This window comes from Perissodus microlepis, chromosome 14 (assembly GCF_051167445.1).
Source record: "Perissodus microlepis isolate ML-2025 ecotype Zambia chromosome 14, ASM5116744v1, whole genome shotgun sequence".
Lineage (NCBI taxonomy): Eukaryota > Metazoa > Chordata > Actinopteri > Cichliformes > Cichlidae > Perissodus > Perissodus microlepis.
In genome coordinates, this window is record NC_140474.1 from 18,902,483 (window position 1) to 18,921,694 (window position 19,212).

General features: G+C 40.4%; 1 protein-coding gene across 1 annotated transcript; it reads right to left on the bottom strand.

Annotated features, from left to right (window-relative positions):
• Positions 1-1,258: 1,258 nt before the first annotated feature.
• ube4a (ubiquitination factor E4A (UFD2 homolog, yeast)) lies at positions 1,259-18,878 on the bottom strand. The gene is made up of 20 exons (XM_084952028.1): positions 18,768-18,878; positions 16,419-16,604; positions 15,134-15,310; positions 13,393-13,505; positions 12,971-13,123; positions 12,639-12,798; positions 12,334-12,536; positions 12,048-12,239; positions 11,610-11,943; positions 11,381-11,507; positions 10,943-11,250; positions 10,330-10,462; positions 10,052-10,242; positions 9,634-9,734; positions 8,559-8,672; positions 8,114-8,288; positions 7,808-7,988; positions 7,546-7,693; positions 7,232-7,389; positions 1,259-4,803 (listed from the first exon to the last, which is right to left on the bottom strand). Exons 2-20 carry the CDS (start codon positions 16,546-16,548, stop codon positions 4,668-4,670), a joined length of 3,234 nt encoding a protein of 1,077 aa, XP_084808154.1. The 5' UTR covers positions 16,549-16,604; positions 18,768-18,878; the 3' UTR covers positions 1,259-4,667.
• Between the last annotated feature and the right edge of the window lie 334 nt (positions 18,879-19,212).

The window sequence follows — 19,212 nt, forward strand, 5'->3', positions numbered from 1 at the left end:
TCCGTGCTTTTATGTTGTTTATTCCAAATTCTGAACCTGCCATCCAAATGTCACAGCAGAAATCTAGACTCACCAGCCCAGGCAATGTTTTCTAACTTTCTGTTGTTCAATTCTGGTGAGCCTATGCAAACTAACCTCAGTTTACTGTTCTTAGCTGACAGGTGCAGCACTCAGTGTGGTCTTCTGCTGATGCTCTCCTGCATACCTTAGTTGCAACTAGTGGCTATTTAAGTTACTGTTGCCTTCCTTTCAGCTTGAAGCAGTCTGGCTGTTCTCCCCTGACCTTTCTCATCAACATATTTTCACCCAAAAGAAATGCCACTCACTAGATGTTTTCTCTTTTTCAGACATTCTCTGTAAACTCTAGAGATGGTTGTGTGGGAGAATCCCAATAGATCAGCAGTTTCTGAAATACTTAGCTCAGGCTGTCTGGCTCCGACAGTCATGTCAAGTTCAAAGTAGAGCCAGACTGGTATATCGGTATTGGCATTTTTAATCGTAAGGAAGAGATGGGAGAAACAACCTTCAATCATGTTGTGAGTGTTGAGGTTTCAGTCTGTTCACCAGCGGGCACTTGGCAACTTCCCTGTTGGTAATACTTACATGGAACACCAGGAACACAACCAGCTAGCACATAATCAAAGAATCCATGACTTGTGACAATAAAACAAGATCATTTTCGAACAGCGTAGTTATGTTATCTCTGTAAGGACTCATAAATAACTACACATAAGTGATAGGGATATCTGTTTATGTTTAATGTGTAACACCTTTTTTAAAACACCTAGTATTGGTCTTAAAATCAGTCTAGATCAAAGGGACGTGTAAATCACTTTTGTTCTCCATTCAGATGCTCAGTTTGAACTTGAGCAGGTCATCTTGGTCATATCTACATGGCTAAATTTACCTCATTTACTTTAATTCTATCTTTTACCCCTCTGTTCAACACTTTGGCCGACACTTGATGTCTTTTAAATGTGCTATACAAATACAACTGACTTGACTAAATTCATTGATTTACTGCCATTTGGTTGGCTGATGAGATATTTGCCTTAATTTGCAGTTGACCAGGTGTAATTAATAAAGTGGCCAGCGAGTGTAAGGTTTAATTGCACTTCTAGTCCTTGTCGAAGTAAAGAAGACATAATTTCATGTGTTCCTATAACCTGACAGTGCCTCACAATGTGTATTACTGTTCTCAAAGTAAACGTCGTCATTTGTCACGAATTAAATCTGTCACATGAGAAAGAGAACGTAATTTCGTACATAACTTAGATTAGTTTATTTCTTAATCATAATGTACATTGAAAATAAACATTTTATAATCACAAATAAAACAAAAAAAATGTGTTTTAATTAAAATCATGTAATCGGGTGGTAGATATTCAATACAGAAATCAGAGCATGCCAACAAATACATTATCACCTCCTTACACGTTACCATCTCGCACACAATTGAATTAAAACCATTTAATTCAAATACAACCCAAGAGCATGTTACCTCCTTCTGTTGTTCTTTCCCCTATATTCTACTGCCCAGCTTCACATATTCCTCAAAGAAATAAACTCAATCATGTATGTTAAGAGTATGAAACAGATCAGCTGACATGTACTGCAAGGCTCTTGGTTTTAGGCACCGTGTCTATTGTTCAACTGTTTGCCTGCACGTTTTTCACACGAAGCTTGTACACAACACAAGTCCTGTGTTTTAAATGCAAGATCAGGATGCTTCGGTTAAAATATCATGAAGGTTAATTCAGAGGGTGACAGTGACAGTTATGTTGTACACAGCCATTCAAAGTTATTAAACCCCATATCTCTGCCATTAAATCTCAAGAAAAGTGAACACCACCGATGGCCAGTGTGCCACAGATGGGAAAGAGAAGCACTTTTGCAGTTTGGAGCAGCTCCGGTGAACTGAAGGTGCAGAAAAGAATGTGAAATTATCTCATTCTTGTTTGAACTCTTTCACCCCATAAAGATGACATTTCACAACCTGCTCAGTACCCTTAATGATAAGTTTTGACAGTTCAGCATATATAAATTAAAACGACCATTGCACATGCAGAGGCCACCCTCGTTAACTTCTAATGCAAACTAGGGCTGCCACAAACGACTATTTTGATAGTCAACTAGTCACCAATTATTTTTGCGATTAGTCGACTAATCAGATCATGCATCCATTGGACGTAAAACTACAGCTTATTACACCAGCATGCATCTGTTCTCATATAATCATTAGCTTACAGCTTGAAGTGTTTAAAGTATGTTCCAACTGAAAATAAAGACAAGATGAAAGTTTATTAAATTTTAATGAAATTTGCAGATTGTCTCGGTGGGGTTTAATAAACTCAGCCATCTGCTCTTTGCTCCCTAAAATATAACAGGACACTGGAATAAATTCTCTACCATCTCACTGTTTAATCAGTTTTCTGTTTGATGTTTATTCAGCTGTGTGAAAACTAGAACTACTCAGGAACAAATAAAAGTCTAAGTGACTTATATATCATGTTTAACCTGAGTAGTGAAAGACTGCGGGGGTCTGACAACGATGTGCCGGAAGTTCGGTGTTCTCGCCGTCTCGAGTGAGCCTTGACCACCCGGTCAGCTATCAAGCTGGTGGGTAACAGATGTGTCCGAAAACGTCAGAGCACTTTTGCAAATATGTGATGTGTTGATAAATCGAGCAGATATTTGAAGTTCACACAGCTACATTCTCACCTGAAAATATCTTAAAAGTTTATTTTGTGACCCAGAAAGAGTAATATTAAAACTAAGTAGCTGCCGCCATTGTTGGAAACTGGAATTGGCTGAGCCATAGTACGAATTTTGGAATAGGTTGGGCCGGAAGCATACACCCGACCCATCCTTCAAATCTGGGGAAAAGGAGGACGCATTTGGAGGGGTCCTCAAATTTCATTGTGTCGTCGTAACGTAATCGGCCTCAGAAGGATGTGGTCTCTGAATTTGGACAAAGCTACGATACAGAAGACAGCTTCTTCTTCTTCTTCTTCGGCGTTTAACGGCAGCTGGCATCCTTGTAGATGCATTGCTGCCATCTTCTGTTTCAGTCTGCTTATTCCTGCATCTTTCAGGATATTAAAAAGCTTCAAACGCCGCGACGACTATAAAATTTGTTGTCGATGATTTTGATAGTCGACGTAATCGTGACTAGTTGACTAATCGTGGCAGCCCTAATGCAAACTCAGTCATTCAGGCCTGAAATATGACAGAAATCACTCAGTTCAGAAAAGAGCTTTAAGGGTTACTCCTAGTAGGCTTTAAAGGGGTAAAGAGTTAAGATAAGTGTTCCAAAGCTTTGATGTAACTCAAATAAGAAATGTACGTAACAACACACTCATAGATAACCATGTTGCTGCTCTGTATTTCTACTAAAATTAGGCATTTGTAGGTATTAACTGAACTATCAGCCATGTTTATTTCCCCCAGTAGTATATTCTCTGCCTGTTTGATGAGAAATAGAACAGCTGGTATTATTTTAAAAAAAATTAAATATCCAATAAAAGACTCTGAGATAGTGCCCGAGTTGTCTAAATGCCTTCTCTTACTTGATTTTATTCCTCTTTAGGCATGAGCAGTTATTTTTCAGCAGCTTTATTCTCTAAAAAAAAGCTATCCTAAATAAGAGTCAATTATCCATTTGTGCCAAATTGTAAATAATGTTTTCTTAATGCTGGCTTTGTTTGCTTGTTTGACTTGCCCCCTGGAGATTTCACACATCAGCTGTAATATCCATGAACAGCTCTGTCACAGCAAAACAGATTAAAGTTAATATTTAAGGAGATTTAATATTCAATCTGACATCTTTGAGACCTAAAATATGATTCAGATTGGTGCATTTTATCTATATGGTCTTTATCCTTTAACCTTAATTGGCTGGTCTTATATAATCCTGATGAGATAAGTGCTTCACTACAGACAGGTGCTTGAAGATCTGAAGAGCCTTATCGATACATCTTTAAATACAAACAACTGTTTAGTGCTACACGTGTCTAATTACAATGATCAAGTTTATTTTTTGAAAGCCTCCAAGTAACCCTATGTTCTAGTCAATGAAATAAAAGTCATACACACAATTAAATTCAGACTCAGCTATGCCTCACTTTTAATGCTATTTACAAGTTGCGATTGAACCCAAGAGTGCAAACATACGGGGTGTTAAAGCACTTTGAAAGGCAGTGTGTGAAATACTCTTTATGAAAGTGAAGTTAGATAATATGACAAAAATACTTACCTTCCGGTATAAAGGGCCAGGTGGTTGGACAGGAGTATGTACAGTACATTAAAGTGCTGCTGAACAGATATTTCTGACTATATTAACTCATTAACACAGTACCCAAGGATGTATCACTCTGCTAGTGTTTTCAATAGAGCATCACGGGAGGAAAAACAGCCACCGTGTATGGATTTTGAAGTTGTTACCAGCAGGTGGGCTACAGTTTGCCAGGACTGTTGTCACACGGACGATTTATTAAGAATGGAAGCTGCAGGGAAAGGCTAATGCAGTGTCAGCTGGACTGGAGGAGTCAGAATAAATCCAAAGAAATAAGCACACTGTGGATCTGCCATGAAGCAAAGGAGCAAGTGTGGCCAGGTAAGAAAGATAACAGCGCGAGGCAACGCTGTTTGTCACAGTGAGATCAGGGCTAGCCGCTGGGCCCCAACTGAAGCTTTTCTTGCTTATGCTTCTCCAGCCACTGTAAGATCTGCTGTTTGAGTTCATCATTTGGCCTGATTTGGTCCATTGTCAGAGGACTGCGGTTGAAGGGGTCTGTCTGGTCACTAAAAGGCAGACACAATTAATAAATGGTCATGACTTCTATATACCAACTTCATAAAGATGAACGCATTTTCCATCCATCCATGGAATTTGCTTTTTTTTTTCCACATCTGCGTGGATTCTCTCTAGCTCCTCTGGCTTCCTCCCACAGTCCAAAGAAATGCATGGTTTAACTTAATTGTGACTGGCCATAGATGTGACTGTGAGTCTGAATGGTGTTTTGTCTGTTAGCCCTGCGATAGACTGATGACCTGTCCAGGGTGTACCCTGCCTTTCGCCCTATGACCCTGAATTGTTTAAGCAGAAGAAAATGGATGTATGGATGGCTAATTAGATGGCTAAATCTAGCCTGCTTCGCTCTTGCAACAGAGATGTATGTGTTTGTGTACACATGTGTAATTAAGGTCATGCTTGTACATCTGCCTCTTTGAAATGATGTGTGTGGAGAAGGGCTGCACTGGTCCATCATCATCTCCCTATTTCTGTCTGTTGATTCTACTTTAAAATAGAACTTAATGTATCGTTTGCTGCTGTTAGAGCATCTTCTCAACTATTAACCAGTGGGCTTGTATGTGTGTTGGGGAAAGAAGTTACTCTGTGTGGGGAGGGCATGATAAATGGTGCAGGAGACATACAGATGCAGATTAAATGTGTTAAAAGAACCAAATTAGGTCTAAATTTAAAACCAGTAAAAAAAATAAAAAAAAAACCCTAAACAAATTTTTTTTAAAAGTTACAAAAAATAGCCCAGCACATCTTCAGACTTCAAACTGTTTTAGCTGTTCAACTGATTAATTACAGTTGGCTTAATCATTTACAGTTGTATGTGAACAAGGTTCTCACACGGGTATAGTCAACCTTCTGTTTTATCACACCGGAAGAGGGAAAGAAACTTCCACATATGTCTGGATCATATAGGTTATGGTTATGGGCAATCTCACAGATGAATCATCAGACAGTGTAGAGATCATCCAAACAGAATACAGTCATGTAAAAAAATAAGGTTTTTACAAGACACACCCTATAATTGCCAATTTGTAAAGCCACTTTTAACAGCAATAACTTAATGAATCGTTTTTTTCTGTATGACTATCAGTGTCTTGCATTGTAGAGGAAGTTTGGCCTACTATTCTGTGCAACTTTGCTTCAGCTCCTTAAAATTTGTAGTATCTGTTTATGTACAGCTCTCTTAAGGTCATGACACGCCAATTCAATCAGGCTGAGGTGTGGACTTTGACTGGTCCACTGCAACACCTTTATTCTTTTCTTTTTCAACCATTCTGTCATAGATTTGCTGCTGTGCTTGACACCATTGTCATGTTGCATTACCCAGTTTAGCCTAGCTTTATCTGTCAGACAGATGGCCTCACATTTGACATAATATTTTGATATACAGAGGAGTTCACAGTTGACTCAATGACTGCAAGATGCTTAGGCCCAGTGGCTGCGAAACAAGACCAAATGATCATCTCTCCCCCACCGTGCCTGACAGTTGAAATGAGGTGTTTGGTTTTCACCAAACCTGGCGCTGTGCATTATGATCAAACATCTCCACTTTGGTCTCATCTGTCCAAAAGACATTGTTCCAGACGTCTTGTGATTTCTTTAGATGCATTTTTGCAAACCTAAGCTCTGCTGCAATGTTCTCTTTAAAGAGAAGATGCTTCCTCCTGGTAGCCCTTGCAAACAAACCATACTTGTTAATTTTTCCCCCCTAAAGGGAAGGAGTAAATAATCGGTTCATTTTTGTTTGTTAGCAGTGGAGCATCTACAGTTTTCAAGATATTATTTTGTGTGATGGTAGACAAGATGATAGATGCCATCACAAAAGCTCAGTTTGATTTAATTTTGTTGAAAACTGAGTCAAGGTCATACCAAATGTGAAAAATCAGTAAAAACTTACTGACTTACCCACAACTTTTTATGGATCGTTTTCAAATCTCACAATATATTAGGCCTTGGAGGACACGAGTGACATGAGGGGCAATCACTTTTTTCCCCCACACAGGGCCATATAGGTTCAGATTTTTTTTTTACCCCTTAATAAGAAACACCTTCATTTAGAAACAGCATATGATGTTCACTTGTGCTATTTTTGTCTAATATTTAAATCTGCTTGATGATCTGAAACATTTAAGTGTGACAAACATACAAAAAAAGGAAATCAAGAAGGGTTCAAACACATTTTCACACCATTATAAATGCTTCAGACCAACAAACTGCCAAAACATCTCATTTTACAGCAGCGGCCACGCTTGCTTATGATCAGTCAGTCAATTGCCTTTAATTAGCAGCACTTAGCTGCTACTTGGAACATGGAAGCAGGGTGAGGGTGTTCTCATTTTTTCACAAGAAACTTTCTTTTCTTTTTTTTACATGACTGTACTTTCTGGACAGAGTCAATTCTGGGCTTTGTAAAAAGGAACAAACCTGAGGAGGTGTCTTGCTATAGTTGAGCGGTCTACTGTTACATTGGAAGAGGGGAGAAGAACAGGGTCCAGCATCAGGGTGGACATGATGGGATCCAAGAATTCATCTGGAGCATCTGCATATGTCTCCTCTTCCTGCTGCTGTCTGTCTGCATGAGACTAAATAGAGGCACAATGGAAACAAGCATTCTTGAGTACCTCCTATGTTTTTCACAACTGAACTCTAGAATCATAATTTAAAAAGATTTGTACTATTAATATTTTTAAAAATGTCGTCTTTTATTACTCTGGTAGCCTCTCCAAGTAAAATGATACCTTTATTTTATCAGCGAGGAGTCCAAAAGCTACAATCATATCCCCAGGCTTGTTGATCTTTTTCAATACTCTAATGGTCTGGGAGAAAAGAGTAGGAGAATACGATCGCCCATCCTTTGGGACAGTGGCACAGAAATTCTCCTCATCGCTGTTGGAGAAACAAAGCAACAGTGTGTTTCAGGATCAGATTTAACAGGGATTACAATTAAAGAAATGTAAGGAAACTGATATTTTTCTCTGTAGAAGAATGTTTTAAACATACCCCAGGTTTAGGTAGATTGTGCAGATGTCAGAAACGAGCTGCTGAGGTTTGAAGTCAAACTCACTGAAGTCCTTGACTTTAAGAGCGCCCATTTTAGGGCCCGCCAGGTGCTGCAGGAAGTAGTTAAGCATGGAGATGATCCTCTCAGCCAGGAATGGGTGCACAAAGATACCCTTAATTTCTGAGAAAGAGAAAAAAAAAAGAAAAGCAAAAGGCAGAAATAATCACAGTGAATGGATGAGGACAACAATTAAATGGGTTCATGAGTGTAGTGGAAAGGATGTGTAGCGGTCTTTTCTGCCTGACCTGAGGTGAGGAAGGCCAGTGTGCCAATGGTCTCATTGGACATGATGTTGTGGAAGCGTCCCAGCTGTCCAAACATCTGCAGGCTGGACTCTTTCTCTCTTCTGGCATCAGGGGCCAGGCCTTCCCAGTCCCCTCGATCCCTCTCCAGCTGCAGAATCTTGATTTTACTCAGGTACTACAGAGGAAAAAAGATTCAGCTGAAAAACTGAGTCTAAATCACATCAAAAATATCTTTAAAAACAATAAAGTTATTAATAATGATGCTACTATAGAACCGTTTTAGAAAGAGATATGCAGTAGATGACAAGTACTGATAGATTAAACTAGATTTCACCATCAGAATATTGTATAATGTCAGAATAATATTCCAACAATGTTCAGAAAACATCACATAATACAGAACCAAGGCTGAAGGTTGTGAAGTCAAAATACATCATGGTCTCACCTGAATGGCCTCATCTAATAGGAAGATGGCATCATTCATCAGTAAATTGAGGAACCTGAGGAAAAGAGGGGGGTTCATGGCCTCCAGGTTTTCAGATGCATAGTTGGCCAAATGCTGAAATAAAACATACCAAACTAAATTAAACACATTTATGCCAGTTTGCAGGTATGCACTATCCATTTGTTCCCTTATTATGACTACATGGTTAAAAGGGTTTATACCAGCATGTGTTAAGTGTTAAGCAATTAATTTTATGTTAAAAACTAAGGAAAAACTTTCCACTTTCACTCTGTCTCTTAAGCAGTAAGTGGTTCTTCATTGCTGGCTAGCTCCCCTGAAACAGGAAAATCCACCAGTTGGCCGTAATGATGGGGTGTGTAGAGCACTTTATAAAGAGAATAGTGTGGAGAAGAGAGTAAATCAGGTGCCCCAGTGGTTCGTTGACTGAATTCAACACTGTCCCCGCCTTGTGTGACTTTTTCCACTCAGTGGAATCAGTGCTGGCAGAGCAGATCACCACAAGATCCGAGCAGCACTACGTCGTGCCATTTTAAGGTGCGATTTAACCCCCAGTTAAATGAAGGTTAAGTCTTTTTTTCCTTCCAAACACACCCAACAGTTTACAACATGATGTGTTAATATATGCACATAACACTACAACCATAACTAAGTTTGCAACAGTTATCAACAGGAAGGGAAAGAGGAAGGGGAAAAAATACTGCCACCTTACACCCTTCTTCACTTTTGATTGATGTGTGCAATGGACCGAAATCAAACAAAAAGAAACAAAAAATAGGAGCCTTCGAAGAAGAGTCGATAGAATTTTTGAAAACCTGATTTCCTTGTCTTGCTTTAAAAATTCATTAGGTAAACTGCGCTCAAAATGCCTGACCACATTATCTCACGGAGTGAATTGCTTCTTACTAGAAGTGAGGAAAACTGAAGCCCGAATGTAAGAAAAGGAGAGCGTGAGGTGGTTGCAGAAGAAAAGTCAAACCAAGGAATTTCATGTTGCATGGCTAAAAAGTACAATCATCACACATCTAACATCTGAAATTTATATCAAGAACATTACCTTGATGCTCTCTCTGTAGTTGTCTTTTCCCCACATGTATTTAAGAGCTGGATACATAGGCCTTCTGTAGTTGAATTTCTGTTCAAACTGATGAGGATCACCTGTGGGACGGAGGGGGGGACCAGAGGAAACCTTAAACCCCACGTTTCAGCTCTCCGTCCTGTTTTCTTACACTTCACAGAGTTCATCTCTTTATCTTGTTGTGCAGAGCACGTCCAGGTGAGCACACAAAACCTAGCTTCTTCACTGTTCACAAAAAGACCCTAAATAATACTACACCTCACCAAGCCAAGCTCTTTTAATCACAGATGGTCCTAGTAACAGTTGACAGTTAACTTAACAGGAATGTTGACAAACAGCTGTTTCAGCTTTCCACCTACAGATCTTTAGAATCTAGAAAGTCTAAACTCTGTTGTACCTGTGAATTCAATGTCTACAAACACAGTAATGAGGGCCTCAGCCAGCTGGGGTGCGTGTCTATAGGAGCAGAAAACTCTTTCTCTCTGGAACACGATTGGCTGAGCAGCACCAGGGGTCACCGGCTCCATGTGGGGCATCACTGCCTCCAAAACCTCGGCAAGCTTTGCTCTTAAATGAGGGTTCTTCATCCTGTTGTCCAAACAAGACATGACAAATCTGAACGACTCTTCATTTCATCTGTCTGAAATCACAGACATGGTCGATAAGGTCACTGACCTCTCTACGTTACCCATGAAGACAGTAATAAAGTTTAGAATCTGCTCTAGACTTTCTGCAGAAGTCTCCAGGATGTCTTCTGCAAACCGACGAAGGAAGATGAAAAAATCTCCCAAATTTTCTGCAAAAAACTCTGACAGACAAAATGCAGATTAATGACTATCATGTGAAATGCTCAATATTATTGAGATGAGTGACTAAAAACTGCGATATTGCATGCACAGATGCAGTCATTTCAAACCAGTCTGTAGTGTCTGCTGTGAATGAATCGCATGTACAAAAGCTTGCAGTGATTTACAAACTCACACCTTGAACTTTGACAACAAAAACGCAATTAAATGATCAGTGATGTTATTTATTACATGCCGGTGGGGTGTGGTAACATTCCGTCAAAATGATGTTTGCATGACGTTTTATGAAGTGGGGTAAGGCTTTTTAACACAACGTTCACACCTTCAAATTTAAGGAGGCGAAAGAAAAACACCTGATCCAACTCAATCCTGAGAAAATTAAGAGAAATTAAAAGGCTGAACATATTGGCCCAGTATGACAAAAAGTAAAGCTGAGTGTTTCACCCCATTGTATTTACTGTATAGTGAAATATCTGACGTACCAGGTACATAGCAGAGCATCGTGTTCTGCAGGGAGGGCAGGGGAAAACTGAGTGCTACATGTTCAGGCCCCTGGTTCCCCATACTGAGCTGAACGAGCAGAGCAGCAGTGGAAGCTTGTAGGTTAAGGCAACATTGCAGCATGGCAGGTTGTGTAGTGGCAGCTTTGGTTGAGAGATAGACAATCATCAGACGCTCAAACTGCTCCAGGAGCTGCTCCGACATTGGGCTGCCTGTTCGCTGGGCCTCCTGCCACGTCACCTGGAGCCGGTGGAGAGACTGGCTCATCTTCACCATCTGCTCATGGAGTCTGCATGCACACATTATGCATGCAGACAAGTGCATAGACACAATGGGAACAAGATAACACACGTTGGAAGTCTCAGTATTCTCTTTAGCTTCTATATGGAAAAGATCTGTGTTTGTCTGACTGTGTTTACCTGTGAAAGCCTAGATGCTGGGTGAGTTGTGTGAGGATGAGGTTTTCAGTCAGAAGGCTGTAGGACTGCGCCGACTCCATCGGCTGCTGGGGAGGCACAGGGATCAGGCAGGTCTCCTTGTCAAGACCTGACATAAGAAAAAGTGGACAGTTTATTTATTACCAGAGGTGTTAAATTAACAATCTTGAAACCATTATAAATAAGGGTCACTGACATCCAGTACACTGACCTCTTGCATGCACATTGCGATTCCTCCTCTCTTCCTCACTCAGCTCTTTGAGTGCGCAGTAGGTTGGGTTGAAGGTGAGCAGTTTAGGTGAACGTGGCCTGCAGAAGGGCTGGCACAGCTTCAGCAGAGCTGCACCCAAGTTCAAGAAAAATGCATCTGAGGCGTACATCTGAAAGAAGATCTCCGGCATCTGATTGGCCCAGATCTTGGCTCGGCCAGCATTAGCTTGCAGGCAGCTGCCCAACCAGGTGAGCAGCAAGTGGCGGGTCTCACCAGACCGCTGGAGTAAGTTTTTCAAGATTTGGTGCAGCTTGTCATGAAACTGGCCCATAAACTGCAAACCAGTGAGAGAAGAAAAGGTCATTGACTCTGGTGTATTTTCAGTTTGGCAAACAGGAAAACAAATCAGGAGCAGCAAATGAAAAAGAAAGCGTTTACCTGGTGGATGTTGGCCTCTTGGACCTTTGTTTCCTGGGCGCTGGAGCGGGAAGGGTTCAGGAAGTAGCCGTGCCCTTCTACCACACCTGGGGTTTTCAGCAAGCAGGATATATTGAATACTGTCCCCAGCAGGCTTTTCTGGTACTGCAAACCATTAGCTGGGTCTTTGGGCTGGATGTGTTCAACGAGTACCTGTGAACATAGAAAAAAGAGGATTAAAATTGTCTGCTGTTGTCAGAGGGTGCACAACATTACCACAACATTCGCTAAAAGTCTGTCTCTGTACCTTGGCAATATCTTTATGGTGGCTGAAATAGAGGAGAACATCCAGGTAGGAGTAGAGAAGAGGCTGGCACAGGTCCAAGTCCTTGACACGTCCCTGGAAGATGTCGAACACCGGTACTATAACCTCCTCAAAAGTCCGCACCTCCTGATCAGACAGCAGGCCAGCAATGACCTCCTCCACAAATTCAACCACTTCGTCTGGATCTGAATCACAGCAGAGACATTTAGGCAGAAAACTTTACACATAACACTTATAACTTTACTCAAAACTCAAGACAAAACAGTTGGGCCCAGTCCATGACCTACGTGCTCCATTGAAGCTTTCCAGCAGCAGGTCCAGAAGTTGTTCGTAGACATTCTGGCTGATGTAGATCTCTGGTGTGAGCAGGACTGTTCGTGTGTTAGAAACGGTCAGATTCTTACAGCGAACAGCAAACGAAAGTAACTTCTCTGGTACCTTTGTGATCTGGAGGTGAGATAAAAAGAAAGTGAATGAATTATGGAAAAGTGTGGGTTATTTTTATGTTCCAATTACTTAGAATACTCTATTAACAGATGGCCATCTCTAAAAATAGTACCACTAAAGAGCGACAATTACAATCATGCAGAGGGGGGAGAAAAAACAAAAACCCAGTTACCTCTTCCTTAGCCCTCTGATAACAAGCAAAAAGGTAAGGGATGGCACATTTCTCTCCAGCATCCCGGTCAGCAGACAGGTTAACAGCACTGCATGACGTCATATAGATGAGCTGGTTTCCCGGCTCTAGCAGCAGCAGACGGTTAAAAAGGGCCTGGAGGACAAAAGAAGAAGCATCACTGACACAAATCAGTCTGACCAACACATTTCGAAAGCCCCTAAAACAATGAAGTCTTCATGTCAGGCATTTTCTTTATGAAAATCAATTTTTACGCAATGCGTCAAAATGTAATGTTTTTGCATCTGATGGAATACGAGGTTTCTTCAGCCACTTTGCCAGACATGTAGAGGTTCACGGTAAGGTGAGAAATGAGACGGAAGAAAAAAAGTGATAAGATTAAAAACACTTTATTGACATTTGACCTGTTCTATGTTGTCCATGTCCAGCCAGTCCTGCCCATCTAGATCTGCAGCCATCTCCTCCAGGTAAACACACCGAGGAGGGATCCCATTACCTCCTCTCAGACTAGGGTCACCTAGGGGGAAAATAAAAAAATAAAGTCAATTAAGATGTTTTTACACATGGCAACTTATTATCTCTTAGACTACGTGCACTGAATTAACTGGTGCTGAGAAATAGATCAACAGTCCAACAAATAACTGCTACATTTCCTCAACATCATCACTCATCCCTGAGCAGTGGTGGAGAGACTCACACAATAAGACCTCACAGTAGGGATGGTTTTTATATTGTCTTAAAAGGTGCTGAGTCATTTGTTACTCACAGGACACAGCAAATCAAGACAGTGTGCTGCATCCAATAATACCTCTAATAACAGAGCTCGGTACTATTTAGGAGAAACACACTCATCACCCAGCACCTGACTGCCTTTTAGATCAAAAGAAGGAAAATCAGCTGACAATATGGCATGCAAGACTTTAGTCTGCACAAGCCTCTCACGCACAAGGTTTTAAATAGTCCTACCTTAGGTATTTAGTATTCAAAGGTATTGGTGATAGCTGACCAATCAAAGAAAATTCTATATCATTTTCACACTGATTCATTTAATTGATGTCATTATTACGAGGTTTACATTATAGTCAATCTGCATTGCTATAGTTCCGTGTCTCCCCTCCAGATATAACACACTTACAACACAGATTTGACCAAGCGAGCACATAAGTTTGTCCACCATTTTTGACCTGCTTTGAATTAGATGTGTGTGGAGCTGATCCATCATCATCATCATCATCATCAAATGAGAGAACTCTGGGGCTGATTTTTAAATCAGAGCTTAACATGACTGAATTTGCAGAGACAATCCTTTATCTCATCTACTTAAGTTTTTTCCCCCCTGTTGGTGTTTCTGTGGGTTAAAAACTTGGCCGTGTGTGGGTATAACCTGGAAAGAGCACAGGAGACGGCTGAGGACGGCCAGCAAATGTTATAACCTAATACCATTTTAGCCGTTTGCCTCATATCCGCCCACTCAAGTTATTACTTACAGTAAAGCTAAATCAATCAGCATAACATGTCAGTGTTTGAACATGCCTTTATATTGGAAGTGAGATGTATAATCCTGGTATGTGTGTGTGCTTCTCTTCCACACATCCATCTTTTGTTTTTTCTCTGTGTCACGGCCACACACTGTGCAATATGGTGGGTGGATAGTCCTAAAATAATGGGTGCATGTTAAGCTCCTCTGACTGCCACCCAGCAGCGATGCTATTGGTCATCGGCAATGCCATTGGGGGTTTAGCATAACTGGACTCTGGATCAATCACCCAACCCTAGTAGGGCTTAAGTCCCACAGATACAGCCCAAATTATTTTAAAAAGTTTAAAGTTTAGATATCAGCATGTGACAAAAATCATACAGCCAGCCAGGATTAGGAGCTAGAAGTACTGCAGCAGTGAAACCTCTATGGTATGACTCTCACAGAGCCCTAATTTCAACACTGGTGGGTCAGTCTGAAATTAACTGATGAGGGAAAGAATGGTCATTTCAAAATTGATATAATGCGTTTAATTTTGTACCTTTTTGGCCCTTTTTTGAGTTTAGAAACCACAAACAATACTAAGAAGTAACATGAATAGATGTTTTGATCCATATTATCCATACTGAGTTAATACCCAGGGGCCGTGCAAATCACAGTCAACTTACTGTTGTCCAGAGTGATGAGAAATATTCGCTGGATCATGTGATTGACATTGAGCTGCTCGCACAGCTCCTGCCGGGACCGGAAGGAGCGGCTAATCTCTGCCACAGAGTCGTCATTGTCATCAACGCTGTCTGAAACCGAGTTTTCTGACTCCGACTGGCTCTCACCCGAGTCCTCCACTGTGAAAGCACATACAAAAGCCAAACATGAAGCAGCAGGTTAGCATGACACAGACAGTCCAATAAATTTATATTTTGGCTAGTTTAAAAATAGATAAATCTCATCCGTGCTACAAACTGGTGATAAAACTGCCTTTTTCGAACAAAAAGAAAATCGAGAAAAGTTTCTAGGATCTAAAAATGATCTTGACTGATGGCTAAAAATCAGGGGGCAAGTTATAGAAGGGCATAAAACTGCTTCCATCTTGACATTTTTCACTGTATGAAATGTCATTAAGAAATGCAATTAATGGGACAGAGGATGATCTGAAAGACCAAGAAAACTCTCAAAAATACTCTCTGATACAGAAGTGGTGGTGCACCGTTTTCATGCAAAGCCCTTTGGTATAAATAACATGAATTTGGAAACACAGTCTGAGAAAAATCATCTTATTGTTCTTGAAGTGATACATAGGTAACACTGGAACCCTGCTGTGTGCAGCGGCTTTCAAGAGAAATCACTAGAAGAAAAACTTACCTGGCATTTCATCACAAAAATCAACATCTGAGATAAACAAGTTACTCTGGAAGCAAATGCTGTGACTGTTGCATGGGGATATCCTCCTTTGGGGCGGAGCTGCGTGATTTACAGAAAATGCACAGATGCAGCCATGCAGTTGCTAAGGTCCATTTGGGTCTACTGATAGAAATGTTGTCATTGGGCAGTAAGCAGAAAGATCCATTCTTGAATTTTTTTTGTGATAGCGTGGAGTCATCTGTCAAGACTTTCTATTACGATGTGCATTAACTACACCTGTGCCCCTGGGGCGGACTTCAAGCCGACCTTATTAACGTATACCAGGAATAGCTAGTCATCAGCAGTGTCTGCAGCTGTCCACACAACAGAGTATAATCAACTTTTACATATCAGCACACTCAGACAAGCTGGCTTCTATAAAAGGACGTGACCTATGATTATCTACCTCAAAGCCTACATACACACTTTAATTCCAGACAATGTTAGGAGAAGTTGGGATTCTGTCCAAAGTAACACACAACACAAATCAGTCTACTTCAGATATGTTCTGACTGCTTCTTATACTGTATGAAATGTGATCATTCTACTCACGTGGTGGTTGAGTAGAAAGCTGTTGAGGTTTCTGGCCTGATGCAAACTGTTTGGCATCAGCCAGTGAGCTGAAGAGGGCAGCAAAGGGGTTGCGGGAGATGTTCTGGTTGTTGTTGCCCTGGTCAGTCATCTCATTGGGGCTCAACACTTACTCCATCCAAGATCCCAGCTCTAGGGACTAGATATCTTTAAAAAAAAAAAAAAAGGGCAGATGGCAATTTCAGCACACTTAAATGAACAGTATCATCATCACACACAAACAAGTGTATTTTTGTTTAGTTTGGTCACTGTTATTTTGATTTAATATGCAGATCTTCATGATGTTGGCCACTTTACCAAACTCATCTGTCCAGCACACTCAAGTTCAACATGTTTTACTGTCAGCACATTGTTGCCTTCAGGGTACAGTTGCACAACCTCAAGTACTATTAAAGAAGGCAGAGCCTTAAGGGAACCAGTAGCTCTGCTTTAATTTGTCACATGACTGTCTGGAGGCTAAATGCACTTTTTGCACCTTCGTCACACCTCCCTCTGCACCTCCCTCATCTCTCCCTACAAATATATTCTGAAAATGACAAAATTAACATTCCTTTTAATCTTAAGTTGTTAAATTGCAAACACTGGCTTAAAATAACATCTTGCTATTTAGGGCTTCTCACAACATTTTTGGTTTTAGTGTGTTTATCTTACATATCTTACATCATCTTACATATTAAGCCAGCATATTAAGCTATAGCTCTTTTGCACACATCTCTTTTTCAAATCTTCATGTTTTGTCTCCTTTTCTGTCTTCATTTATTTATTTGTATTTGTATTTAATATTACTCTTATTATTCTTTCTGGGTCACAAAATAAACGATTAAAATATTTTCAGGCGAGAATGTAACTGTATAAACCTCAAATATTTGCTCAGTTTATCAAGACACCACATATTTTCAGAAGCGCTCCAACGTTTTCGGAGACGTCTGTTACCCACTAGCTCGATAGCTAAGGGCAAAGAATGCCCTTCATTTACTTATAGTTATGAATACACCTGACTGCAAGCATCAATAAAACATTTAGTATGTTGTTTTTTTTCATCATAAATATCATTACTGCAAACTGTCTTGAAATACTCAGCATCTCAAACTGAGTGGCTTGGAGACACTGTTCGAGTGACAAGGCTGTGTGCAGAGGACGGATAGTGGATATATCGGATAAAAGGTTTTGCACATAGAGCTGCCAAGCAAGGAGAAAAAGAGGAAGACCACAGAAGAGTTTCATGGATGCAATGAAGGACCTGCAGATGGCTACTGTAACAGAGGAAGAGGAGGATGCAAGGAATAGGGTGAGATGGCGATAGATGATCCCCTGTGGTTTCCCCCTACAGGGAGCAACCTGAAGAAGAAGCAGCAGCAAATGTTCTTGAAACATCATGATATAATTTTTAAGGGCATATCGCCCACCCCCAATTTAAACTGAATAGATCTGTACTAATTCAGATGAATTTTAGTCTACAATAACACTGCACTTTGCAAGTTCTCATCGACACCCACAAGAACCCTAAAACAAGTATTTATATGCAAATGCCTTCAACACATTCACTCCTGCATGCTGTTTCAATACTGCAGTGCTATGAGACAGATACCATATAGAAGGATTTCACTTTGACTGTAACTGTATTTTTTGATTATTAAAGTTTTGCACCCTCAAATTGCATTTTAAATGTCTTTAAATAATCTGTAGTCACCATTTTTCCTCTATAAAAGTAACGAGGTTTAAAGAAGATGGTAAGCTGTCTAAATGGGCACTTGTTGTTATTACTATAAAACAGAGTGTACCTCCACGTGTATTAGACATCGTGAGATGATAACCTGGGACAAAAAGGTCGTGGTCTGCTGAACCCTACTTTCTGATGACGTTCGAAAGTTTTTAGCACGACAAACAGTAACTCACTTACATTAACAGTAACATATGGACTGACCGCCTGTCTAGGTAGAGCTCACCTCTTCCGCAGATTACAGTTACTGTGCATAGTCAGGTTTATCAGTTCAGCACCTTACAGCTTTAACTCTGACCACTTTACGAAGACTACTTCCCAGCTAGTCACCTTTACGCTGTTCTGAGAGTGTCACATCACCCGTTAGCCGTGTTAGTGCGCAGAAGATGAGCTGCTTGACGGTTTTGTGCTAACTAGCTAGCAGGTGGAGCTAGCAGCCCTGACCGCCCTGCTGGTGCTGCTGCTGCTAAGCTGAGCTGTCATGGGGTCACCAAGGCTCGATTTCAACTTTAATTTCATAAACTCAAATGAGGATTTCAGGTATTATCAACCTCAATAATATATACAAACGATAAAGACGGCTGTCGTACCTGTTTGACGAGAAGTAATGTATATTTTGAGTTTTAAAATTGCTTCTACGAAACCAATGCCAGTTCCTCAGTAAATAGTAAACGTTTTCTTCTTTTTCCTAAAACGGCTGCTGCGAGCTGTATCAGTCCGTCGGCGCCACCGTTCGGTCAGGAGTGATTATTGCGTTGGATAATTTCTTAATTCACTTAAAATAATAAAATAATATTTTATTTTTTGCCATCTATAAGTTTAAAAAAAATGAGTCATTATGGCCTTAAAATTGGAATTTCAAGTTTTCTCAATTCCAACTTATTTTCTCAGACATTTGGGTTAGTAAGTTAAAATTATATATATATGTGTGTGTTTTGACGTGTTTTCAGCACTCTGCTGGTGGTAAACACCTGTTTTCAGTCTATTTATTTCTAAACTTTCCATTCTTTCTTTTACACGTTTTGACAGTTTATA